General features: G+C 34.6%; 5 protein-coding genes across 9 annotated transcripts; 3 read left to right on the plus strand and 2 right to left on the minus strand.

Moving 5' to 3' along the window:
* Positions 1 to 1,403, plus strand: LOC123208803 (magnesium-dependent phosphatase 1-like; the record flags this gene model as incomplete). The annotated part of the gene is given in 3 exon segments (XM_044626369.1): positions 1 to 88; positions 788 to 904; positions 1,091 to 1,403. Coding segments are annotated over 3 exon segments (325 nt in total), but the record flags the coding sequence as incomplete, so codon positions are not given.
* A 1,517-nt stretch (positions 1,404 to 2,920) lies between these two features.
* Positions 2,921 to 8,267, minus strand: LOC123213472 (uncharacterized protein At4g38062-like). Of its 3 annotated transcripts, XM_044632908.1 has the most exons (3): positions 8,139 to 8,262; positions 7,258 to 7,363; positions 2,921 to 7,128 (listed from the first exon to the last, which is right to left on the minus strand). In XM_044632908.1, exon 3 carries the CDS (start codon positions 7,087 to 7,089, stop codon positions 3,328 to 3,330), a length of 3,762 nt encoding a protein of 1,253 aa, XP_044488843.1. In that variant the 5' UTR covers positions 7,090 to 7,128; positions 7,258 to 7,363; positions 8,139 to 8,262; the 3' UTR covers positions 2,921 to 3,327. The 3 variants fall into 3 exon arrangements, 2 of the variants coding, with proteins under 2 accessions (XP_044488843.1, XP_044488852.1); XM_044632917.1 differs by lacking the exon at positions 7,258 to 7,363 and having other exon boundaries at positions 8,139 to 8,260; XR_006501712.1 differs by lacking the exons at positions 2,921 to 7,128; positions 7,258 to 7,363 and adding an exon at positions 7,452 to 7,495 and having other exon boundaries at positions 8,139 to 8,267.
* A 6,112-nt stretch (positions 8,268 to 14,379) lies between these two features.
* LOC123209924 lies at positions 14,380 to 17,537 on the plus strand. 2 transcript variants are annotated; one of them, XM_044628030.1, is made up of 3 exons: positions 14,380 to 14,591; positions 15,116 to 15,695; positions 16,982 to 17,537. In XM_044628030.1, exons 2-3 carry the CDS (start codon positions 15,227 to 15,229, stop codon positions 17,029 to 17,031), a joined length of 519 nt encoding a protein of 172 aa, XP_044483965.1. In that variant the 5' UTR covers positions 14,380 to 14,591; positions 15,116 to 15,226; the 3' UTR covers positions 17,032 to 17,537. The 2 variants fall into 2 exon arrangements, with proteins under 2 accessions (XP_044483965.1, XP_044483958.1); XM_044628023.1 differs by having other exon boundaries at positions 14,380 to 15,695.
* A 550-nt stretch (positions 17,538 to 18,087) lies between these two features.
* LOC123216771 (protein NETWORKED 2D-like) lies at positions 18,088 to 22,809 on the plus strand. Its single transcript, XM_044637338.1, has 3 exons — positions 18,088 to 18,397; positions 18,988 to 20,309; positions 20,506 to 22,809. Exons 1-3 carry the CDS (start codon positions 18,304 to 18,306, stop codon positions 22,570 to 22,572), a joined length of 3,483 nt encoding a protein of 1,160 aa, XP_044493273.1. The 5' UTR covers positions 18,088 to 18,303; the 3' UTR covers positions 22,573 to 22,809.
* Positions 22,810 to 23,072: 263 nt separating this feature from the next.
* On the minus strand, positions 23,073 to 25,730 carry LOC123216781 (nicotinamidase 1). Of its 2 annotated transcripts, XM_044637356.1 has the most exons (6): positions 25,329 to 25,730; positions 25,001 to 25,184; positions 24,757 to 24,890; positions 24,430 to 24,615; positions 23,688 to 23,823; positions 23,073 to 23,406 (listed from the first exon to the last, which is right to left on the minus strand). In XM_044637356.1, exons 1-5 carry the CDS (start codon positions 25,467 to 25,469, stop codon positions 23,731 to 23,733), a joined length of 738 nt encoding a protein of 245 aa, XP_044493291.1. In that variant the 5' UTR covers positions 25,470 to 25,730; the 3' UTR covers positions 23,073 to 23,406; positions 23,688 to 23,730. The 2 variants fall into 2 exon arrangements, with proteins under 2 accessions (XP_044493291.1, XP_044493283.1); XM_044637348.1 differs by lacking the exon at positions 23,073 to 23,406 and having other exon boundaries at positions 23,464 to 23,823.
* Between the last annotated feature and the right edge of the window lie 229 nt (positions 25,731 to 25,959).

The following is a 25,959-nucleotide window of genomic DNA, read 5'->3' on the forward strand; positions in this document are numbered from 1 at the left end:
CGTGGCTGTCGCTTCTAGATCGCCCACTCCTCGTATTGCCAATACTTTTCTCAATAAATTGGGAATTCACTCCATGTTTGTAGCCAAGGTAATGTAATTGTTATACTTTTACTTGCAAAAAAAAAAAAAAAAAATGTAATTGTTTCAGTTTGGAAGTCAAGTTTAATCCTTAATAAAAAATTAATTATGATGAATGGGAAGGGATCAATGAAATGCATGCATTACTTGTGTAGAATGTAGATGACTGAATTGAGCAATCATTAATTTGTAGAAAGTCATTTCAAGAAGCACTAATTTTTTTCCAATTAGAAAGTGCTTCTGTTGTATTGTTAGAATATAGACCTAAAAAATTTTTTAGCTACTGTAGGTTTATAACTCTATATTTCAAGCAGTTTTATGAAGTTTAAAATATTTTTCCTTTGGCCCCTTCTGTAAGAAAAATGAGATGAAATTGTGAAGAGGTTTCTGATGATTGCATAGAGAGATTCTGATAAATTTCAGAAGTTAAACAGAGATTACTTTAAGAGAATGTACATTTACCATATTCTTACGTGAAATTTGTAAATGTTTTAGATGCTATCTAAATCACTGTCAAACACACCTTGCTGTATGATGGGTTATATCAAAATCAAATAAGTCCAGAGTTGGGATGATTTGATTTTTAAGTTCCAATTGTTAAATTTCTGATGTCTGATTTATGTGCACAATCACAATCAAATAATTGTTCTCATATTGAACTGTATTTTTTCCCCTCATCCAAGTGATTCTTTTATTGATTATCATACAGGAGATTTTCTCTAGCTGGACTCACAAAACTGAGCATTTCCAGAGAATCCACCGAAGGACTGGTGTATCTTTTACTTCAATGCTCTTCTTTGATGATGAGGATAGGAACATCGAAGCGGTAATTATGCTTCCTATCCTGCTCATTGTGTCATTATTACTTAATTTTTCTACTGTTGGCTGGTCTGGTATCTAGAGGGTTATTGAGCTCTTAAGAGCACGTAGTTGTGGAAAAAGTTCTGCTTGTCATGCAGTTCTGAACATAAGTTTTTTGTGATTCATATAAATTTTGGACTGGTATTTTCAGGTATCAAAAATGGGCGTAACAAGTATATTGGTTGACAATGGGGTAAATCTTGATGCCTTGAGACAAGGACTGTCTGAATTTAGTCATAAGTCAGGTTCCTCAAGCAGAAGCAGGGACTAAATTCTGGATCTTCATTCAGAAACTTTGGTATGGGAGGTTATATTCTTCTGCTTCATTTTAGCAATGTGGCATATTTGTTGCTTTTCTGCACCATTTATGCATCAAATTGTATCAACATATAAGCTCATATTGTTTTCTGTGGCTTAATGGGCATTGTGAAATGCTTATCAATAATATTCTATTGTTACAAAAACTTCTCTTTACATGTTTGTTGAACAATATTGACTTTAGCTATCTTTTCCATGGGAATTTATTCAACAAGGGACACGGGTTCATTGAGTTTATTGAATTTACATAGTAAGTGTAAGAGTCATTTCCATTTTTTCTGCCTGGAGTATTGGCCTTAAAACACTTATTCACCCATTGAATGCATAAGTCACACTTTCCTATCCAAAACCTAACCCCATTAATGGACTAGAATTTTGACAAGGTCAGAAAATTATATGATCATATTGTCTCTAACTATTTCACTTTTCAAATAAACATATCATTTCAAATTAACAAAATTTTAAAATAGTCTTTTGTCATGGAGTTTATTTTTAGTAATTTAGAAAATTTTGGTAATTCAAAAAAGTAAATTACTATGTTGCTCCTAAGTATTTCATTGGGTTAGGCGTCAAATTTATTATCAACACCCTCATCTTCTCCTTTCATGGTCACCTTCTTCTTCCTTACAGATGGTTCTTCTGGAGTGTTTTAGCAGCTTTAGTGGGTTTGGGTTTGGTAGGGTAGTGGTTCTAGTGGGTTTAGGTTTGGTTGGTGACATTTGTAGCAATGAGAGTTCCAAACTTAAATTATTGTGATAAAATTACAAGTTTTCAAATTTGTAAAGCAGTCAAATTGTCATATTTTGTGGTTTTGTTTGGTTTGGATTTGGGTGGGAGCTGGCTTTGGTGAGTTTGGGCATGGGTGGGCAACAATTTTGATGAATTTGGGTTTGGATGGGTGGCAGTTGCGGTGGGTAAGGTTTTCAAACTTAAATTACAAGTTTTCAAATTTGTAAAAGATCAAACTATCGTATTTGGTAGGTTTGGTGGGTTTGGATTTAGGTTTGGGTAGTGATAACCATAGTTGTTTTTCTAAACTTGAATTATAGATTTTTAAATATGTAAAAATGTCGAATTGTTATGTTTAAAAAAATTAAGGCAAGGTTTGTAAAAGAGCAATTTATCACAGGTTGACTGTCATGCAGCCTGTGCGACACTTAGTGGCACTCCTTGCTAAGTCAGAAATATGGCAAACAAAGAATAAGAGTTGAAGGCACTTTGTTAGAAAATAGAAGTATATTTGCTTGAATATTGCTTTCGCCATTCACAGTTTACCGCAAGTTCGTAACTGTTTAGAGTAACGTTTGGGGATAAAGGCTGACTTAGCATAAGGGTGCTGCGCAAGTTTGATGACAAGATAGTCAACCTATAACAAATTATTTTTATTTCAAAAAATTTCAACAGTTTGCTCTAATAATGTAAGGGGTTTTTTTTTTTTTTTTGGTTGAGTTAGATTTTGGGTAGAAAAGTTTGATTTATGCATTGGACAGGTGAAAAATTGTTTCTATAAGGAAAAAACTGGACTGATTAAGGAGAAATTTATAACTTAAATGAGGTATAGAAGATACTTGCCTATATATATTTCAATTGCCACAGAGATGAATACTCCAGGAATCTTTATGCCTGAACTGAAACATTATACATATCCAAGCCTGTTAGCAAGTTACTAAAACACGGTTTCAGAGAACTTTGAATTCATACATAAAATACTACATTTAGAGTATGGGGGAAATGAAATTTCTCTTCACAAAGAATTTCTTCGGCAATGAAATCCTGCCCAAACAGTATAGCAAGTGTAATTCCTACAAAAGCATCATAACTCCAACAGCTAGAACGAATATTAAACTACTGCAATATCATCTGAGCAAGTAAAACATTACTGCTGGTTGCTCAGTGAATAAAAAAAGTAGATCTCAATCCGTGGATACATTATTTGCCACCGGCAGAACAAGCTTGTGCACAAGTGAACTCTTCGTATGCAAACCTAAAACACAATCAAAGCTTTAAAATTTAGTGCTTCAAAGCACATCCCAGGAAGAATTACCCCTGTCATACGAGTGACATGGTAAGTTAATTGAGTTGTCTAAATGGTGATCTTTCATCGTTAGCAGCTTCAAATTTCTTCATTGTGGGAGAATGATAAGTGTTCACATTCTCTTTCACAGAGTCAGATAATTCCCCATCACCTTTCAATACCACGCCCAACTTCTTCTTGTTAAAAGAATTCACTATGCTTCCCAAGATTCTCATCAGTTCAGTGTCTTCACCAGAGAACTTACTGATACTGTCATCCAACCCTTCTATAAAATTCAACAAGTTTTCCCTTTCAGAAGACAACCTCTTGACATCTTCTAGTAAATTCAGGTTTTCTCTTTTGAGTTCATTGATCAAGGCATCTGACTTATTGTTGTTAGAAGACTGCACTACGCTTCCCAAGATTCTCATCAGTTCCGTGTCTTCACCAGAGAACTTACCGATACTGTCATCTAGCCCTTCCATAAAATTCAACAAGTTTTCCCTTTCAGAACACAGCTTCTTGACATCTTCTAGTAAATTCTGGTTTTCCCTCTTGAGCTCATTGATTAAAACATCTGAAGTTGTCAGCTTTGCCTCCAATTGTTTAGTCAGTCTCTTCATTTCCAACTGCTTCATTCCCAGTTCACTTTCAATCTTCAGTGCTTCCTGTTTTGAGTGAGATAATGATTTTTCCTGCAATTCCAGTTTCTGCTGTATATTAGAGATCTCACCATCCATCTCTACAATCATCAACTTTTTCTCTTCAATTTCTAGGATGGCCAGAGTCTCAGCTGCAGAAATCTTCTCCCAAGCTTCAAGGTACAAATTAATCTCTGCCTGCTTTTCAGCAAGCTGGGAAGAAAAAGAGTTTAATGAGCTATTAAATTTTTGTTCCAATGACCCCACGAGCTGCCAGAGGCCATCTATTTTCTGGTTTTTCTCTTCTACCATCTGGATAAGATCCTCTTTTTCATGTTCAAATGATTGTTCCGCACCTATATGAGTAAGTAAGGCACATTCAAGTTCTCTTCTCAAGGATTCTTGCTCCAGCCATCCAATCTCTCTCTGGAGATCCTCCAAGATCTTGTCCTTCTGCCTTGTCATTTGTAAAACTTTCTGTTTCTCTGTCTCTGAGGACATTGCTGTTTTCACTCTTGCATTACTAATGGCAGCTTCTAATTCTTTTGCTTTGAGCTCTAGTGACTGAACCTGCTCCTTCAGATTACTGACTTCGCTGTCTCTCTCTTCTATTAGAAGTAGAAGGAGACCATTCTGTTTTTTGATGGCTTCCCCAGCCTCTACTTGTGCAAGAAGAGAAGCTTCTAATTCTTTACGCAACTCTTGACTTTCTTCGAGGTCAGCTTTTAGACGTTCAACAATAGACTTCCATATCCACAACTCAAATTCCATTTGGTGACCTTCACTGGTTTTCTCAATCAATTCAGAATTTGCCACATCTAAGGCATCACAAATTTCTGTAAATTTCCTTTTCATGTCACTTTCCATGAGTAACATTTGCTCTTCTAAGTAAAGCCGGCTCCTGGATGACTCGTGTAACAGTTCCTTGTACCTCTCTAGTTCCTTCTTCATCTGCACATACTGCTCCTCAATATGATTCAAGGACTCAACTCTCCTAGATAAGGATGCTACCTTCTCATGCTCTTCAACCAACCTTGAATTTGCTGTGTCAAGGGCATCAGAGATTTCTCTCACTTTCTCTTTTGAGTCACTTTCCATCTGCGAAGCTTGCTCTTTTAAGTGAAGTTGACACCTGGATGATTCTGCCAACATGTCTTTATACCTCTCTAATTCCTTCTGCATAAACAGATGCTGCTCTTCTAAGTGATCCAAGGACTCAACCCTCCTTGCTAGGCATGCTGCTTTCTCATGCTTTTCTGCCAATTCAAATCTTGTGGCATCTAGAGCATCAGAAACTGCTCTAAGTTTCTCCTTTGATTCACTTTCAATCTGCAAAGCTTGCTCTTTTAACTGATTTTGGCACCTGGATGATTCCTCAAACATTTCTTTATACTTTTCAAGCTCTTTTTGCATTTGGGATCGCTGCTCTTCCACATAGCTTAAGGACTCCACCACGCTTGATAAGGATGCCGCCTTCTCACGCTCTTTGGCCAATTTGAAATTTGCAGTATCTAAGGCATCACATACTTCTCTAAGTTTCTTGTTGTATTCAATTTCCATCTGCAAAGCCTTCTCTCTCAAGTGGTTCTGACATCTGGATGATTCCTCAAGAAGTTCCTTGTACCTGTCAAGCTCCTTCTGCATTAGAAGCCCTTGCTCTTCAACAAGTTCAAAAGACTCAATCCTCCTTAACAAAGATGCTGTCTTCTCACGTTCTTCTGTGATGTTTTTCTGGGCTTTAGCCAAATCTGCAGTCTTCATCTCCAGCTGCTTCATTAATACAGAAGCACGCTCTTCACGCTCTTTGTTGTGGAAATCCCTTTCACCATCAACAAGTGCAAGCTTCAATGAAGATTCAGATAGTCCTGCTTTCAACAGCAGAAGCATCACAGATAGCTCCTCATTCTGCATTTTCAACTGCAATGTTAAAGAGTGACAGCCCTCAAGTTCCATCTTTAGCTCTTCTATCGTTGCATCCTTTCTTTCTGCCTTGGACCTATAGTCATTCAGCTCCAAATCCATTTTCTCCAGTTGAGAGCTCCATTCAGCTTCTTTAGCCCTGAGACTAGCAGAACAATCTCTGTGCATCTGTTCCACACTTTTGAGTTTGTTTCGCAGTTTCACAAGAGAAGAAGTACTTCCTGCTTTGTGAATTTGAGCTTCCTGAAGTTCTTTAAGCGATGCAAGCAGCTCTTGATTTTCTTGCTCCAGCTTGCCTGCTTGATATTCTATTTCCTTTTGAAACATCTCCTTTGTGCTCAATGAGTGTCTCAGAGCTGCAATTTCTTTGTCTCTCTGCTCAGTCAAGCATTCCAGCTGAGACTTTGCATCCTGGTATTCAGCAAAAGTGTTCTCATTGCGTGTTTTGAATTCCGAAACTTGAACTTCCAGGTACTTTCTGCGACTTTCTTCTTGAGCTAGGGCTTGGTTGCACAATTGTAACCGGTTCTGAAGATCTGCTGAGATTCTTTTATGAGAATCTAAGTTGTTTTGCAGTGAACATATCTCATCCAGCAGTTTAGACATTTCCTGTTCCCACTCCTTTTTACATGCCCTGAACTGATCAAGAAGTTTTTCATGTGCTTCTTCTAGATGTTTGAACTGCTCCTTCTTCCATTTTAGCTGATCTTGAACCTTTCTACTCTCCTCCTCCAATTTGAGCAATACGTCATCTCTTTCTCTTAGTTCTTTGGAAGTTTTCGCTTTTCTCTCTGCTTCCAAACACTTCTTCTGTGAAGTTGCTAAATGCCCTTTGAGGGCTTCAATCTCTGCCTTGAATACATTGATCTTTTGCCCTTGATCGATGTTCTTCTCATTTGCCTCATCTAAAGCCAATACTAGCCCTCTATTTTCTTCTTCCCATTTTCGGCATTTCTCATCACAGTCAACTCTAAGCTTATCATTAGCAGCACTAAGGCATTTGATGATAGATTCTTTTTCAATCAAACTGCACTTAAGATCTTGCGACAATCTCTTGACCTCCAACATTTGCTCTTCCTTTTCATTTAATTCTTGAGCCTGCTTCTCAACTTTTTTACTTGCTTCATAAATCTTAAGAAGCTGCTCATTATGAGATTTCTTCAAGTTCTCACATAAGTCTGCTCTGCTCTTACAATCAGCCCTCAGTTTCTCATTCTCAGCTTTAACTTCCTCTAGTTCTTCATAGATCCTTTCCATTTTATTCCTTTCCAAAATAAAGATTTCAAAGACAAATACCTGTTTGTGAGAAAAATTAAAGTTCAAATAACAAATTGAAGTGAATAATAACAACGTCACAGACCAAAATACGACAACAATTATCTAACTTGAAATCAAAGTTAAGGCAGAAACAAGCTTTCAACTCACAAATGCCCAAATAAGCTTCTAAGTATCATCCATCAAATTCCTATAACATCACGAATCTCCTTTATGCTTTTTCACTTTCTTTTTCTTGAGTCCCTATTGACCTACCCTGTGATTCCCAAAGCAAATAAGCAAGAAAGATTAACCATTAAAAATACAATGCAACTGTCGCATGTTTAACAAAATAAGATTCCATACCTAACCATTTCAAGAAACATCGACTTCCCGTCCTTATTATTTTCTGATAATTGGGAAAATACAGACATAACATAAATTCATGATAACTTCAGAAGAAAAATGTCACAAAATTTTCCTCCATTGACAGAAATGGAGATCAGTACTTCAAATGATAAAACATAAAAATCTTAGATCACTAAAATGCAAATATGTAAGCATAACAAACAAATTTTCTACCAACATCAACATATAATAACAAGAATATTTGAACTACAAGACCTTAAGAACTAATCGCCAAGTCTAGCCTTTGTACCTCTTCTGTTGCGTAGAAAGAAAATTCAACAAACACAAATTTTCATTATTCATCTTTACTTCATTCAAAGACTGAAGAACACCAAGAACCACATTCAACTAAGAGATGCAAACAACATTCAAATAATTCAAGATCTATATTTTCTTTCTCTTGATTTTCTTGGCTCCAAACATCGAATTAATATATCAAAAAAAGAGAAAAAGGCGGTAACCTAACTTCACATAGCAACAAATGAAAATAATAAAATGTTTGGTTTCTCAGAAAACAAAGGGGAAAAATATTAAAAGAACGAAAGGGGGCATTATAAACGAAACATACCCTTTCTTTTTCCTTCTAGTTTCTCAGTAACCAAACACTACAATGGAAAGAAACAAAGCGAGAGGCAAGTGGGTACCTGTTGTTGGGATTAAAAATGTTCCATTTATGCGGAAGGGTTTTGAGTATTGTGATTTGAGATTGTTGTGTTGTTTGAAGGGAGAAAAAGAACGCGGATGCGGATGGGAGAGCCGTTGAGAGGGTTTTGGATTTAAAATTTGAGTGACGGAGGTTGACGGAGAAAAGGGTGACTTAACGGCATTAGTAGCCGTTGGAGGGGATCTTCGAAATTGGGCTGGGCTTTAAGATTTTCCCGTTTAAATAACAAACAAAACATTGTATTGAATCCAAGACTTGTTTCTAAAAATCTGATGTGTCAAATAAATAAATAAAAGGCCTAATGAATTTTCCAACAATTTTTTATTAAACGATTATTCCATCAGTTAAGTTTGATGAAGTTAATTTTTTATTTATATATTAAATTTTTTAATATATTTTATTAATATTTTATAAAATTATTAAAAATATAAAAAGTTCTCAAACTAAATAATATTTGCAAAATTATATTAAATTTTGTATACCCTAAATTATATTAATTTTAATTAAAAATAAAAAAATTATTGATGGGGAATTAATAATACGTTTGGAATAAATTATAATATCTAAACATACTAGAGGTTTTAATGAAATTTTAAGGGGTTTCTTGAAATTTGAAAAAAAATTGGGGTTATTTTGAAAGTTTTAAAATTTCAATATGCTCATCAATAGTTTCAAAATTGATAGTCACACATTCAAAGAACTTAATTAATTAGGGATATAAATGTTATATTACATATTATTGATGCTATAGTTATATTTTCAAATATATAGGCAAATAAGATAATTACCTAAATGAAGTAGAAAAAAATATTCATTCATCTTTAATAAACTTTTAAAAAATAACATTTACACCCTATAATACATATTTTTTATAATATTTGAATAAAATAATAAAAATATTGTTTCATTATAACAGTTAATTTTGATATATGGATGAGAATTTGATTTTTCAAACTTAACAAAGGAATCTATCATTTCACTAAACCTTGGGTGGGAAATAGTTTTTGGCTTAAATTAAAAAAAAAAAAAGCATTTTATTTTCATAAAATTGTTATCCATTCATTTTATTTTTGATTTTTCAAACAAATCAGATTTAAACTAATTTTTAAATTGGGATATTTTGAAATTTATTAAATAATATAAAATTATAAAATGTTTACATAAAAGTGATTTTCGTAGGAAGTCAAAACAAGGAAAAACATAAATGAAAACGATGTAGTTTGGCCATTTCATGGTAAATAAAAAATTAAAAAAAAAAAAAGGATGAAAGCAGAAGTGGCAGTCCCAACCCAATCGGCCAAAGTATGCAAATGTCACATTCGCTAATTAGGTAAATTCTATGAACTTATGCTTCTTGACTCGATTAAGCTCTTTGAAAATTAACAGCAGAAATATCATATTATATTTTAGGGAATTTCTGAGCTATGATTTTTTTGTATTTTTTATTTAAAATTACGTGTTGCACAACAACATGTGCCCATTGAAACATCTCATAAATTGTACCTAAAATCTTGAACCTTCTGACCGGGGACTCTACATTATATCATATGATATAATTTTTAAAAAATAAAATAATAAAAAAACTAATTGATTTATCATCATTTTAAAAAATATCACAATCACACTTAAAAATTTAATATTTCTCATATATATTTTTATTATATCATTATTTTTTTAAAAAAAGTGTATTAATTTAATTAAGTAATATATATCTTATCGTATAATATATTTATTGTATCGTATTAATTTAATACATTTTATGATACGTATTGTTTTTCACCTATATCATATTATATCATAGGATACTGATTATTATGTTATTTACCATTTTGTTAAAAGAGTAAAATTATTTATAACGATTTACGAGTATATAATTTGATATTCAGATAATATAATATCATGTAATTAGATATTATTTATATTTATTTAATCATTTAATAATATATTATCTATATATCTAATTATATATTAAAAATATGTGTTCATAATTTTATTATTGCTAAAATTACAAAAACAAAAAACAAAAAAGAAATTTTAACACCTATCCTTGTTTCTTGTCTATGTTTTTGTCGTTATGATGGTGCCAGGCACATGGACTTGGCTCAAGTGGAGGAATAAAAGTTCATCAACATATCCAAGTGGACAATTGAAGCCAACATATAATTCACTGTCCCAAAATTTGGGCGAAGATAGAAACAAAAGTAACATGGAATTTACAGGATTCCATCATCATGGCTAATGTAATAAAATAGGGTGGATCATGAATGGAGGGTAAGAATGACCCAACATTAAATTGCTTTAAATTTTTTTTTATTTTTAAAAAAAGGGATCTTGTGTAAGCTTCTTTACAAGGAAGCCAAAGGTTTTTTTTTTATTTTTTTGGTTAGTGGGCAAATTTTATTTTGTTTGGATTAGATGAATAAAATAAATAAAACTTTAAGATATAATGATTAGATTTATATTCATTAAATAAATAAAATCTTATGATATAATGATTAGATTTATATTTATTATATTAGATAAATTAAAATTTTATAAATATAATAAAAATTGAATTTAAATTTTTTTTCTAAAATATCTAATAATATTTTATTAATTTTGTTAAACTTTGAGTTGAAGAAGTCAAAATTATTCTAATTTTCTACGTAGACTTTCAAATTCAAAGTCATACTCGTATAGATTGGTGAAAGATATTTAATATTAAGTAATTGAACTTTTATTTTCCACTCACTCTCAAAGATGCCTCTTGGAAATGAGATAATTGGATAAATTATGCAATATTAGGTAAATCTCATATGTTTTTTTCTAATTCTCATATCTTTTTTTCTCCTTTCACTTTCCACATTTATCTTGTTGAAGCAAATCATTTTTTCTCAATTTACCACTTCATATATTTCAAGGCATTTCAAACGAAATTCCATGGCAACTTCTAATTTCTATTTTGACCAAAATACATTCATATACAAATCCACATTTTTTCAGTTATAATTTAGTAAATGATCTAATAATTTGATATTTTCTTCATTAAAAACTAATTATTTGTATCATTTATTAATGTATGTGTTGGGATATTTCTTAGACTTACATATATTTTCCTCATTAAAAACTAATTATTTGCATTATTTATTAATATATGAGTTGGGATATTTCTTAGACTTACATGCATCTAGATTCAATGCACTTTTGACACATTCACAAAGGGGGATTGTCACACCCATAAGTATGCACTAAAGATATTTTTATCATTTAATGTTTTTTATTTGAATTGTGCACATATGTTAAGTATAAAAGGCCTTGTACGATCATACATATCGAGATTACACACTTGTACATAAGTTGAGAAGTGCAAAATGGTTAGTTTGTACATGGTACATGACATTTTTAAGTTTTGAAGGATATGTAGTTGTGTATGGCGAAGATGCATGCTTCTACACCTGATATACATGAATAGTGCCAATTGGTTGTGTTGCACGCCCATATGTAAAGAAGTGTACGACTGTACATGATATTTGAATTTTGGATTAACATATTTTCGATGATCATGAGATGTGATCTTCACCATTAAACTTCTTGTATGATTGTGGATGGAGGTTGCACAGCCCTGAGTGACGTATGGCAAAAAAAAAAAAAAAAGGTGAGCGAGGTATGTTAAGATTATATTATGCTTTATTGATTTTAGAGCAAAGGAGAGAGTTTAGTGAGACATCTGTAAGATTAGAGGTCGTCAGATAGAGATGTAGCATCATTAGAATACTTGATAGTCATGTGAAGACTAAAAATTGTCGAATGACAAATAAGTAGATTGACCTTCTTTACAATGGTTTCAGATTTGTGATATAAGCAGTCTAAGGTTTGGCTTTGCATGATATGGGATGATTTGTGAGATTATGGGGATGGAATATGGTAAGTAAGAGGTTGTATAATATGAACATGAACTAAAAAACAAAAGGAGAACATGTACAAACACTGTATATAGAAAGCATAGAAAAAAATATATCGATATGTGTTGCTTGGTGAATTTTATATGATGATTAGGGTGTTAAAGAGTTGTTTTATAATGTTTTTAAGGCATGCAAATTGATTGGATTTATCAAAAAACACTAGAAATATTAGATCGATGACAATGCATGATCATACACATAGAGGTGCATGATTGTACATGCCCTAGGTAGAGGAAGACTACACCCATAAGTGTTATGTAATAAGGTTATGTACGGTCATGCATTATGGGAGTGCACGCTCGTGAGGAGGTGGAGTGCACAACCATGATGAGTTAGATTCAAGGTTAATGGATGTTACTTAACATTAGGGTACCATTAGTTAGAGTTTAAGATGCACAACTGTGACTTCAAATAGTGTACATTCCTGTATAGCCTTTTAGTCAACACGTCTTTAAAGCATTTTATGTATCTCTTAAGGAAAATCATTATGTTTGGGATAATGCAATCAATCGATTATCTATGTATCTCTTAAGAAAAAAAAATATCCTTAAAGCATTTTAGGAAAACGATCATCTTTAGCTATGAGGAGTCGTCAGCATGCAAATAAAGAAGTCAAAGGTCACAAAACAATTGGCGTACTTTAAGTATTGAGTTTTCCATTAATATTCAAAGTAAATTTTGGTTTAGATTAGATTAAATTTAGAATGATTATATAATTTCTCATTATATATATTAATAATTATGTGTTTTGTTTGTATAACATTGGATATGTACATTTATTAATAAGTTGGGGAGTGTTTTTAAAAAAAAAAAAAAAATCAAATTGGAAAGATGAACATGAAAAGCTCCCAGAGAAAAGTGGTGCCCTAAGTTGTGATGAAGCGTGAGGGTAATTTAAGAGTCACACCTTATAGGGTTCCTAAAATAGGATATGAAGCCCAAAGACAAGTTGTTCAGTGTTGTATAGGCATGGAGGAGATTGGAGTCAAGATTCCTTAACAAGGATGTTAGTTTCACATGAAAAAGATTCGTGGAGAAGGTTGCGACAAAGAGCCAACACCATATTAATGTGGTATATATAAACGAAGCAAGGTTGATAGCTAAAGACATATTTACTGCACCAAGTCTTGGACTAAAAACTGTTAGAGCTCAGTCAGTTTATAGACTTTGATGAGGAAGCTTGCTACACATCTTTACTAGAAATGGCGGGCCGAGAGTGTCTGGCTGTAATTGCTTTTAATGCTTACATGAGTATGTCGAAGCTTGTAGTTATATACGTATAATAGCATACAATTAATAAAATAATGATATAAGTATTTTATTGTTGCATTGCACCTCCATATTTTCTCTCTTTTTCGGATTCTAGGGCTGGACTTGAGCGGAGCCAGCTCGAACTCGAGCTCGGCTCAGCTCGGTTCGAGCCCGAAATGAGCCGGGCTCCGCTCGGCTCGATTGAGCTCAAGCCGAGCTCGAACTGACTCGGGTTGGCTCGATATATATTTTTTTTAAATTTTTTATACCAAACGACGTCGTTTTGATCTCTATATATATATATATATATATATATATATACAAAATTGTGTCGTTTTGATATGAAAAATGAGCCGAACCAAGCCGTAACCAAGCCGAACAATAATCGAACTGAACTCGAACCGAGCCAAGTTCGGCTCGAGTCAAGCTCGAGCCGAACTCAAGCTGGCCATTAAAAAATTGAGCCGAGCCTGAGCTGGCTGTGAGCCGAGCTTGGCTCGGCTCGAATCCAGCCCTATCGGATTCTCTATGAGCTTGTTTACATGCAATTTCGTTACCATATGACCTTATTGACGATGGTTTAAACAATGTTCAACTTGCATTGGTTCAGCTTAAAGTTATCAGCTGCAACTAGGTGGTGGTGTGCAAAAGGTATTTCATCATAGTTCAGGTGGGAAAGAAACATTTGGCCAAAATAAAATTATGAAAAGATAATCAATTACTGATAATTTAACTTGATGGCTAATCTCTACGAGGGAAGAAAACTACTAATTTTGTTGGATACACGTGGCAGTAACTTGAACCGCACACACACGCGATGATTGGGTTCTCAATTTCCACGTCAGCAATCTTGGACGGTTTCGAACCCCACTGTAGCAGATCAACCGTTGATATTCCATCGTACAAATATTTCAACTCATTTTATATCATCTCATCATCACAGGCGCGTCTCTCAATCTCCACCGTCGGATGTTGCTTCTGAAATTTATAAAAATGTTTTGTTTGTTTTCTAAAATAAAAACAAAACAAAAAAAGCCTTAAATAAACACGAAGAGACGAGCGTTGTTACTTCAGTTCTCGGTAAAGGGAGGGAGATGGAGAGGGATAACGAGTGAATATGAGTCATAGTGAGAGATAGATAGATAGGCCTATTCTTGTAATTTTGACCAACTGTTTCTCTCTCTCTCTCTCCGGTGAAGAGTTTCCGGTCATTACGGTGAACTCTATCACGGAACTTAAAGGTCTGCGTTTGGTTGCCTGTGGAATTTTTTTGTTGAGTTTTCCGGTGACTTTCCGGCAACTCGAGGGAGAAATGTGCCGTTTGATCTTCTCTGATCACGTTTAATTTCAATTTTGCCCCTCAATGTCTTGACTTTTTTAAAATCCATTTTTTAAGGATAATTTGCTTTTGTTGATTATTTTGAAACGACCAATCATGACTTGATTTTGTGCTCATTAAAGTCCCAAAGTTTTAAGCTTTAACTATTATTTTATCTTTAAACCATTTTTTGTGAATCATGATATTTACGTGTGAAGGTGGAATTGATTTATTTCAATAGATTTCTACTAATGGTAAATGACTTAGTGCTCAATGAATGACAAAGAAATGATGTTTGTGTTGTTGGATAACGACGCGTGAGTTGATTTGGTTTTCGCTTTGGTTGATTGAGTGGAAAGTTTGAGATCGTGAGTTGAGCTTATTATTTCTTTCTTAAATTGGTGTTAAATTAATTTGAGTTTCCTGATATAGTGGTTACTGCAACAGGCATTAACCACTTGAAAGGAGCTTCAATTCCAATTTTTTTTTGCAACCCAAATTTGGTGTCGACAGGTCACTAAAGATTGGTCAAATTTTGGTGGGGGTGTTTCTGTTGAAATGACAGTTTCTTCGACTAGATTTTCTTGCTGGTTCTGGAGTGGTAGTAAAGAGAAAGAGCCTATTTCAAATGCATCTTCATTAAGTTCACAATCAAATGAGTGGACTGCTTTTGGTGATGCTGCAAAATTACCATCAACTAGGATAACTTCAACACCAAGAAGGGTTAAGAAAAAATGGCAAAGTAGGGAAGAGAGGAAGATGGTGGATAAGGAATATGATGTTGTGTTGGTGCCATCCGATGGTGGTGTTTGTTCATTAGGATCTGAATCTGATGATTCTGATTGGTCCATTGGGTGGTTAGAACCTCATGGGGCTGACTTTCTGTCTGATCACTCTGATGATGAATCTGATGATAGTTTTGCAGTGTTGGTTCCTTGTTATAGGCCTAATTCCAAGCAGATTTTTGAGGGTTCAAATAACCAGCTCTTTACCGTAGTCAAGAATCGATCAAATGAACTCTCCCCTGGTATGAACTGTATTTTTGTCATATATTTGTATGTTTTGTTCCCTCTTGTCTGAGTCTAATTATTTTGAGTAAATTGCTATCTCTACCTGACTTGCGGTGTGATGTTTCTGCTGATAATTGGCGTTTGTTTTCTGGCTGATTGGTGGTGGTTCTGTGGGTCAAATCTAGAAGAAGAAGAGAAAAGTCCTTCGAATATTCGTGTTCAATTATCGTCAATGTGATGAAGTTTCATCTGTCATAGTTTTGATCATTATGATGATTTTTTTTTTTTTAAATTTACATGTGACTGACTGCAATAGTGTCGATGTCTTGTCTTTTCTTTAACAACATAAGTGCCTTTGAGACTTGGATGCTACTGTTGCAACATATTTCCTTGTGCAGTTGACTATTGCTTAACCATATGCTAATAACCAATTGCACGTGGTTATCTTTAACTTCTTGGATCTCATGTTGCAAGAAAAGTTTATTAAATACATTACTGAATTCAGCAGTGATAAGGATCCATTTATCCTAGTAGTGTTAAGTAGATAGTTAGTGTTAGGACTGAAATTACTAGATGCCAAAATAAGGATCTGGGATCCCGATCTCACTGTCTCTAAGCAACTAGATCCACTGTGATAAGATTGACAATTTCTTCTGCATAAATGGCCAAAGAAATTACGGGAAATTTCTGTTATACCAAGCTCTAATAAGTTGACTGTAGCTTTTTTGGCAGACATACTGCCTCATTAATGAGGATGAATTTGAAACCCTTCTGATTTTGTGTTGAAAGCATGTGACAACTCATCAATGGAGTAGTGAGGGTCACAGTTTTATTGTTGCTGATGGTGAATACTGTGTCACTACTTGTAAACTAATTAAAACCATTGTCTGCCAGAAAAACCAATATCCTGTGCCAGGAGGATGGTAACCTCTTGTTGTGATCATTCAAATGACCTGCTGCTTTCTTTTATCATGGCAGTTCACACTTTTGTTTAAAATTCCTGTTTTAAAATGATTTAGTGTGCCAATATGATGCCATACTTGTTATTTCCCTTGTTGAGCGAGATAGATCTATCAATTTTTCTTAAGGGCCTTTTTCTAATCAATTAGGGTACTGGGTGGTTAATACATATATTTATATGTAGGATCATTCCAGTAGATGCGTCTTTTTGTGTGTTAAAATAATTTGATTTCCCTGCCTTTACCTTGGTGAAAGGAAATGTGTTTTTATGTGACAGTCTTCAAGTTGGCCTAAGATTTGTCGTTTGGCTGATTTATTTTTTGCATTTTGGTTTGATATGCAGAGGGAAACAACTTTATGGAGCAGTGGCTTCATTCTCTTCGGAGTTTCTGAAGTCTACTACCCTACCATCTATTACATATGCCGTTGCTGAAATAGTTCTTCATCCAGTGATACAGTTGAAGAACGAGGTATATTAGCGTATGAAATAAGAAAATAAAACTAGAGAAAATGAATTCGGATCAGGAAAAGTAACTGGTAGTTTCTGCATCTGCTTCTTCAGTAGACTCTCCAAGGACTAACGTGCTTCTTCATTGAGAGTAACGTCGTTCAGAAATTAGAGCCACATGCTAAATCCGCAGATGTTTCCTAGTGCATCTCACATTTTGATAGTTGTGCTTTCACGATTAGTATGTGATAGTAAGCAGATCAACCAATTTGGAAGAAAAGCCTTAATCATGGTGGAATTTTGTGTGTAAATACTGATACATGAATATGTGAAATATGTCTATGCTATTAGCCCTCTGCTGTGTAAATAAAATCTTATCTTGGCCATAGTTGATCATTGGCAAACTTCATAACCCCTTAAATATAAATTTTCTAGTCTCATATTGTGTTTATGATCAACTAGTTCAACTGCTCAAGGAATAATGCATTTTATTGAACTGCATTTTCTGATTGTTACCCACATCCATTGTTGTCACAAGATGTCTTCTCCTTTCAGCCGTTGAAATGAAAAGAATTTTACTTGATTGACATATCTGTTAGTTTCAAGTACTGAAATTGGAAAATGAAGATTGTTTGATGGGCGTGTGAAGTGGGCCTTAAGTGGCCCACATAGCGAAGATTGTTGCATTGTTTAAACGAAGAGTGATCGAAACCGAATCAATCAATTTGTTTCTGTGACCAGTTGTTCACATGTTGTTAAAGCAGTTGTCGGCCGAAAGTGATGAAGCAGAGATTCTTTGGTCCCTAACTTCTAGATTTCAATCTTTATGCGGATTTTTGTTCAAATTGGCTAAGTAGAGTTAATAAAAACTATACATATATATTTTGAATATATAAATATATACATATTTAATAAAAATCTTAAAATTAAGTGACACCAATAATCCTAATTAATCAATTATTAAATAAATTGATAAAACGTCGTAGTTTTAGTCGAATGCAAATCCAAAGATTAACGGAACATTGAAAGCGCCCGAAGTTTGCTCCCCTCCATTAAGAAAATCCAAATCTCAATAACCTTGCACGTTTCTTCTCTCTTTCTTTCCCTTCTTTCTTTTTTCAAAACTTTTTCTCCTCCTCTTCGTCATCATCATCTTTCTTCCATTTCTTTTATGGAATAAAGGCCGGCAGAAACATCGTCCTTCATCAAGCTAAGATATGTTGCAGAAAGCTGCAAGTAATGCGTATTCATGGTGGTGGGCAAGCCACATCAGAACCAAACAGTCCAAATGGCTCGAACAGAACCTTCAAGGTCTTTTTCTTTCTTCTTTTATTGGCCGAGATTTGATTTGATTATGTTATACGATTGTAGAAAAGCAACTGTTTTTGCATGTTAAGATCATTGGATCATTAGTGACTTTGTTGTTGATCTTCATCTCATTGGTTGGATGTTTGATCAAATCACATACATATTTTGTTGATTTATTTATTTGAGTTTCTGCTATGCATCAAGTTAGAAAATATTATGCAGAAATGGTTTATTCAATCCTCTGTTTCCTTTTTTCTTTCTGGGAACAATGGATTATTGCTTCAATATGGTTGTTTGTTGAGAATTGAACAGAAAATCTGATTCAAATGAAGAGAATATATTTTCAACCAGCCATAAATAACACCAATCGAATTTTGCACATATAGCAGCAAGCAAGGTATAGAGTAATTATGAAGAAAGACCAAGCAGTATGAATTTGCATTTGTTTCATCATCTTAAACAAATATAAATTTATAATATCAAAAGTGAAGGAAGAAAGATTAGGAATATAAATCAATGCTAATCAAACAGTTGAAAGATTCATAAAGAGGAGCTATATCTTTATTTATGGACAAAATAAATGGTAATTGCAGATATGGAGGAAAAGGTGGCATACACACTTAAACTTATAGAAGAGGATGGGGACTCCTTTGCCAAAAGAGCAGAAATGTACTACAAAAAGAGGCCCGAGCTGATAAGCTTTGTCGAGGAAGCTTACAGGGCTTATCGAGCCTTAGCCGAACGGTATGATCATATTTCAACAGAACTGCAGAATGCCAATACCACCATTGCTGCTGTTTTCCCAGAACAAGTTCAATTTGCATTCCCTGATGACAATGAAGATGCCATGCCAAGAAAATTCAAGAAACCTCCAGAGATTCAAAAGATAAATATCCCAGATGTTCCCAAGGCCCCAATGAAAGATTTGAAGACCATCGTAACAACAGCCACAAAGAAATTGCAAGCCAATAAGGCCAATAAAAGAGCGCCTACTGTTACAGTTGTTAAATCTGGTTTAAGCAAACCTGAGGGGCTTAAGGAGATTGATGAGCTTCAGAAAAGGATCCTAGGCCTACAAACTGAGAAAGAGTTTTTGAAGAACTCTTACGAAAGTAAACTGGCAAAGTACTGGGAAATTGAGAATCAGATCAAGGAAGTACAGGAAAGGGTTAGTAGATTGCAAGATGAATTTGGAGAAGGCATAGTCATTGAAGATGAGGAGGCTCGATCTTTGATGGCAGCTGCAGCTCTGAAATCATGCCAAGAGACATTGGATCAGTTGCAAGAGAAACAGGAGAAAGTAGCTGAAGAAGCAAAAGTAGAACCAAAAAAGGTGAACACTCGAACGAAGATTGAGTTTCCCAAGGATGAGGTTCTTGGCAATGAAATCAGTAAGAAAAAGCTACCTGCAAAGGATGATTCCACAAAGCCACCTGCAAATGACGATGACTCCACAAAAGCAGTAGAAGAGTCAGAAGGATTAGACCAAGAGGCAAGCAGTACTGCACAAAATATGGAAGAAATGAAGTCATTGCAAGAGAATACAAAGAAACAGCTTGAGTTTGGCTCTGCTGCATCTCTCACTGTGACAGAAATGGCTGAGAAGATTGATGAGCTTGTGAACAAGGTGGTTGGCTTGGAAACTGCATTTTCGTCACAGACATCCCTCATAAAGGGACTAAGAAGAGAGAACGACGGACTTCAGATTCAAATCCAAACCTTGGAAGCTGAAAAGTTGGCACTGATCAATAGGAAAATTGATTTAAACAGTAAGATGGTGGAGAGTGAGGACAAGTTACACAAACTTCAAGGAGATCATAACAACCATCTCCCAGAAACCTTTTCTGAAGCCCAAGAGGAGCTTCAGCGTTCACCAAACAAAGAGGAGAAATCTACATTTCAAGTGAAGTTGCAGGTAGAGATTAGTCATGTTGCCACCTTTTCTTAGATTAGTAAAAACATTAATTTGCGCCAAGCATATATTCATGCATACATTGTGTTGATGTGTTACTTAAAAAAGCAATATTTAATTTGTATACATTTATATTCAATCATATAATTTAACATTACATAACCAACTTGACCCCCCCTTTTGATATCTCTAATTGCAGGATGAAATGGCCGGACAAGAAACTGCAAGAAATCTTAATGATAAGCAACAACAGATTAAAACGCTATCCAAGACACCTGTGGTAAAAAATTTGTCAGAGCAAGAGAAAATATCACAAAAAGAGGAAGAATCCACAGCTCAAGTCAAATTGCAGAAGGACATAGAAAGACAAGAAGGTGGAATGAAATCTGGTGATGGTCTAAAGACACTGCAGAGTCTGAAGCTATCAGAGGGGCTAGATATCAAAACTGTAACGGAAAAACATAGTGCATCTCTTGTTAACTGTCCTAAGCTATCTGAGAAGCTTGATGCCAAAATTTCAACAGAAAAAGATAATACATCCCTTGTTAAGAGTCCGAAGCTATCTGAGGAGCTTGATATCAAAACTACCACAGAAAAAGATGATACATCTCTCGTGAAGAGTCTGAAGCTATCTGAGGAGCCTGATGTAATAGAAAAAGGTAATGCATCTCTAATTAAGGGTCCAAGCCTCTCCAAGGAGCGTGATGTCAAAACTTTAATGGAAAAAGATAATACATCTCCTGTTGAAGTCCACTTTCAGAAAAATTATGAAGGATGTGAACATGCAGCAAATCTAGTTATTGACAAACAGAATAAGGAGAAATTAGATGAGGAACTTCAGGACTCAAGGTCAAAACAAAAAGAAGAGAAAACACTGGTTAATCCTGGTTCACTCAAAGAATTCAAAGAACATGAAGAAAAACTAAATCATACTATTCCTCCTGAAAAGGCAAAGGATGTAGAAACTGATGCTCCAAACGATGAAAAAGAACATGGTCTTTGGACTATCCGAGAAGTTCACAGTCAACCTGAGGAAAATCATGAACCCAATAACCTATTAGTACAGAGTCAGGACCAGATTACGAAGGAAAATTTTGACAACCAAGCTTCTCGACAAGGTCCACAAGGGCAGGATAATTTTGTCAGTGTTGATAGGGAGGGAAAGAAAAAAGGGGAAGAAGATGAACCAGACTGGAAATATATGTTCATGAATGGTATGGAGAATAGAGAAAAAATTCTATTAACAGAGTATACTACACTTCTTCGTAACTATAAGGAACTCAAGAAGAAGCGTGATAAAGAAGACACGAAAACTGGGGAAAACAACTCTCAGATAACAGGTCAGCTTGAAGAACTGAGAAGTGCTAATGTCAAGAAGGATGAACAGATAAAATCCTTGCTTCAGAAACTGAAAGCTTGCATTAATGAAGATAAAGAATTACAAAATCATTCTGCTGAACAAAAAGTAATTGTGAATGAAATCCCAAGATCTGAATCAGAGAAAGAAGAAATCCTGTTGTTACCAGTAGAACAACCTCAGATTACTTCTGAAATTGAAGAAAAATTCAGGGCAAGCATTGATGAGGTGCTAGAGGAGAACTTAGATTTTTGGTTAAGATTCAGCACTACATTCCATGAGATACAGAAATTTGAAAATGAAGTCAAAGATCTGCAGTCTGAGGTCTCAAAGCTCCAAGAGAAAAAAGGGAAGAGCGAGGGAAGTGGTAGCATCAAATATTCTATCAAATCAGATGGTCGTCCCTTATACAAGCATCTGAAAGAGATACAGACTGAATTAACAGTCTGGATGGAGAAATGCACATTACTGAAGGAGGAATTGTCATCAAGGTTCTCATCTTTGTGCAAAATTCAGGAAGACATAACAGCAGCTTTGAAGACAAGCGCCGAAGATGATGAATTCAGGTTCACAAGCTATCAAGCTGCAAAGTTCCAAGGTGAGGTTCTAAACATGAAACAAGAGAATAACAAGGTTGCACATGAGCTGCAAGCTGGTCTTGATCACATCACAGGTCTCCAGATTGACATTGATAAGACTCTTACCTTGTTGCGTGAGGAATTTGGGCTTTCTGAGTCAGAGAATGCATCTAATACAGGACTAACTCATTCAGATAGTAAGAATCGAGTTCCATTGCGATCATTTATCTTTGGTGTCAAACAAAAGAAGCAAAAGCAATCGCTGTTGTCCAGCCTGCATCCTGCTCTGGCCAAAAAGGTTAATGGTCTTAAATCAGGGTCGAGTAAGTAAGCCGGTACACTGTGTGTATTTTTGAAGAGTTATTTTCTTGTTCTTTCATTCAATATATTTCCAAGGCATTTCAGCAGAAGCCAAAGCTTGCCCTGTTCTCCTTTTTAGTTTTAGTTTAGGAGAAAGTATATTTTCTGTGTCGTGTAGATGCCGTAGTTTGATCTTATAATTATTAAATCAACAGGAATATTTTGAGCTCTGGTTTTCTACTCCTCAAATTAATTCAGATTTCTTGAAGTTGCAGTTTTACATTTCTTGTTGGTTCAACACAACACAAATCATACAACAACAGGGATGAGTTGACTATATCAGATTATATTCCTCATCTCTTTATTTCCAACTTTCCTAGCATTAGAGCAACCCACATTTCAGCAGAATAAAGTACAAAGAATTAATCCTTTCTGTTTATTAACAGAATTTAGAGAACAACATTTTCAGGGTCTAATCAACCAATTATTATTTTTATTATTAATATAGTTTTTTTAAGAAGACAGCTGAAGCAAGTCCAGAAGGAAATCTAGTCCAAAGATGTTAATCAAAACATGCATAATTGCTGTGTGTATTGCAGCAACAAAGGTGGAAGTACAAATTTACTTGTTTCCACTGAAGAAACTTTTTTGTCCGCAAACTATGATAATAACATTATTGTAAAAATCATTGAAGCAAAAACTTATTTCACAAAACAATCTACCTCCAATCTGCAGCAGGTAGATGCTCTAAGTATGGGAGAGATCTCAGGCATCTTCTACTGCAAGTCCTTCCTATCGGAATAGTTTCCATTTGCAGCTATAAATTTCATCATGTGAGGATAACCACATTGTTTATTTATCAAAACTGCACCAAGAATGAAACCTCAGGGTCTGACAAACATAAATACATTCACAGCCAAGATTACTAAAATTATGATTTGGTTATATATGATGCAAGGTACAACAATTTCCCATATTATATACTGGAAAGAAGTATAGTAACATCTTTACACTACTGTAGTCATTCAAGAATTCCAACCGCAGCATAGAAAACATTTCCACTTTCACAAACCTCACTAAAACATATCAATATCTAACATCAGTATTAAGAAAAAAAAAAAAATATTTACTATCCAGCGCCTACACCTTGCAAATATGGAAATACAAGCAGCCACAGATGGGGTTATGATCATGGCTCTTTCACTGCATCAAAGGACACCTCTGATACTACCTTGGCTCCCCTTCCCTTTGCCATGTAGAGTCCAATGTGATGCATCAAATCCTACCATGAAACGGAAAGATGCACATTTAGCTACAAAATTTATTACCAACAATCAGACAAGCAGATTGCTTATAATTGTTCTCGTTATTTTCCTTTTTCTTTGAAATTTTGCAGCTAAGCATGAATTTAATAATAAAGCATTTGTAGCCAAAACTTGGACATTGATAGCTTCAACATTGAAGATTTTCAGACAAATTACAATTATGATTGAAAAAGAAACAAAAACCAGAAGCACCAGGACCAAAGAGAGAGCGAACAAGATGTTTTGACTTTAATTCAATAAATAGAGCACTCAACATAGACTACTCTCTATCTATATTCAGTATTTAGAGTGTATTTCTAATGTCCTATCTGAACCTTGTCGATCCTACTAATAGGATTATTTTTTTTTATACACTGGATTGTTTTTCTGGGAATCGTGCAACTATCATCAATTTATAATTGACTCAGAGTCATAATGACTTATTCTTATGATGCAATACAAGTCCTATAACACAAAACTTGCAGGTCTATATCTACAAAAGTTGGAAACCACAGAAATAAAAGTTTGCTCCAAGATCTAACAATTTGGCAAAATTTTAAGACTACCTAAAAATTTCAATATACCTGTGGGTGAGCCAGAGCATCTGGGATAGTATCGGCAACATGAGCAGGCAAATCGTAAGTTGCACAACCAGGTGAATACACAATTACATCCTCCAGAGGACCAAGAAAACGACGATTTCTGGCAGACAGTGTGGAACATACAAAATCAAGCACACATATGTCTGTGCATATCCCTACCACCAATATCTTCAAACGCATAAACGTAACGGAGATTAGAGAAATAGAAAATCACACCATCAACCAAAATTAATAGATTTCATAAAAAACACCAAAAAACTCTTGACAATGAGAAGAATATATATCCTGGTGAAATTCAGAAATACTTACATTTTTAATTTGATTATTCTTCACCCAACTTACAAAGACATTGGATCCATCTTTCTCAAAAGAGCCAAGAAATCCATCAATACACTCCTTGCGCCTAAGTGTTACATTAGAGTTATTCTCCAACCATTTCAGTGCTGAAAAATATGAGAAAAGCAACCACTTAGTGACTGATGTGCTAGAACATATGCAGCTAACTTTTCATACAAACACTTGGACATGGAAGCAACAAGAAAAGTACAATTACCAGGAACAAGTTCAGCTTCATCTGTTCCATTAATACAATGAGGAGGATAGGGAGGCTCAGGGATATCAGGATGATGAGAATCAAGAAACGCAAAAACAGGCCATTTTTTGTCACAGAACATCCTGGCAAGTTTCACAGACTCGTCTACCATAAGAGAAATTTGTTTATCAGGCTGTGTTGGAGCCTGTAAAAACACACAACCCACATGAATATCAAGTCAATACAAAAGACTTTTCATTACAAGTCCAAGAAAGTGATATGTATCGCAGATAAAACCAAAAACCCAAATGAAATTCATAATTTGCAGAATCAAAAGGAAGAAAAATACCAAGTTGCCTGCACCGACGGTACAGAAACCATTAACAATATCAACAAGAACAAGACCGGTCTTAACACTTCCAGAAAAGACGAGAGATCCTTGTTCAACGGGAAGGTCTTTCTTCAGCATATCAATAGTTTTGGGAGCCATTTTTTATCCCCTTCCAGTACAAACAAAAAACAACGCAATGAATATTTAACAAAAGGGAAAACGTTAAAAAAACAGAAACGGCAACAGCTTGTGTGAACTGGACGTATGTATGGTTGTTTTATAATCAATGATGAGCGAATGGAAGGGAAGGGGGAATAGCGAGTCAAAAACGGGATCAAAATAAATAAATCGAGAGAGAAAGAAAATCGCAGTGAAGTCGACGGAAGGTATAAAAAAGTACTAGATTCTAGATTTTTAGGACAAAGTCAAGAAATACAGTGTTGAATGGGCCACTTGTGGAAAAACTAATAAGAGGGACTGACATCTATTGGATGGCTGTGAGTGATGTCAAATCAATCCTATCTAAATATATATAAATAATAATAACATAATATTATATAATTGAAAGGGTAAAAATTAAAAATAAAATATAATAATTATAATATATTATTATTTATATATAAAATTATATATAAAAATAGTGTATATA

This window comes from Mangifera indica, chromosome 1, assembly GCF_011075055.1.
Source record: "Mangifera indica cultivar Alphonso chromosome 1, CATAS_Mindica_2.1, whole genome shotgun sequence".
Classification (NCBI taxonomy): domain Eukaryota; kingdom Viridiplantae; phylum Streptophyta; class Magnoliopsida; order Sapindales; family Anacardiaceae; genus Mangifera; species Mangifera indica.

Coding starts and splice junctions, on each gene's coding strand:
- LOC123213472 (XM_044632908.1), bottom strand. CDS start 7,089: ATGGAAAGGATCTATGAAGAACTAGAGGAAGTTAAAGCTGAGAATGAG.
- LOC123216771 (XM_044637338.1), top strand. CDS start 18,304: ATGTTGCAGAAAGCTGCAAGTAATGCGTATTCATGGTGGTGGGCAAGC. Junction 18,398..18,987: donor GCTCGAACAGAACCTTCAAG/GTCTTTTTCTTT, acceptor TGGTAATTGCAG/ATATGGAGGAAAAGGTGGCA. Junction 20,310..20,505: donor CATTTCAAGTGAAGTTGCAG/GTAGAGATTAGT, acceptor CTCTAATTGCAG/GATGAAATGGCCGGACAAGA.
- LOC123216781 (XM_044637356.1), bottom strand. CDS start 25,469: ATGGCTCCCAAAACTATTGATATGCTGAAGAAAGACCTTCCCGTTGAA. Junction 24,891..25,000: donor TGAAGCTGAACTTGTTCCTG/GTAATTGTACTT, acceptor CATATTTTTCAG/CACTGAAATGGTTGGAGAAT. Junction 24,616..24,756: donor AGAATAATCAAATTAAAAAT/GTAAGTATTTCT, acceptor ATGCGTTTGAAG/ATATTGGTGGTAGGGATATG.
- LOC123209924 (XM_044628023.1), top strand. CDS start 15,227: ATGACAGTTTCTTCGACTAGATTTTCTTGCTGGTTCTGGAGTGGTAGT. Junction 15,696..16,981: donor ATCAAATGAACTCTCCCCTG/GTATGAACTGTA, acceptor TTTGATATGCAG/AGGGAAACAACTTTATGGAG.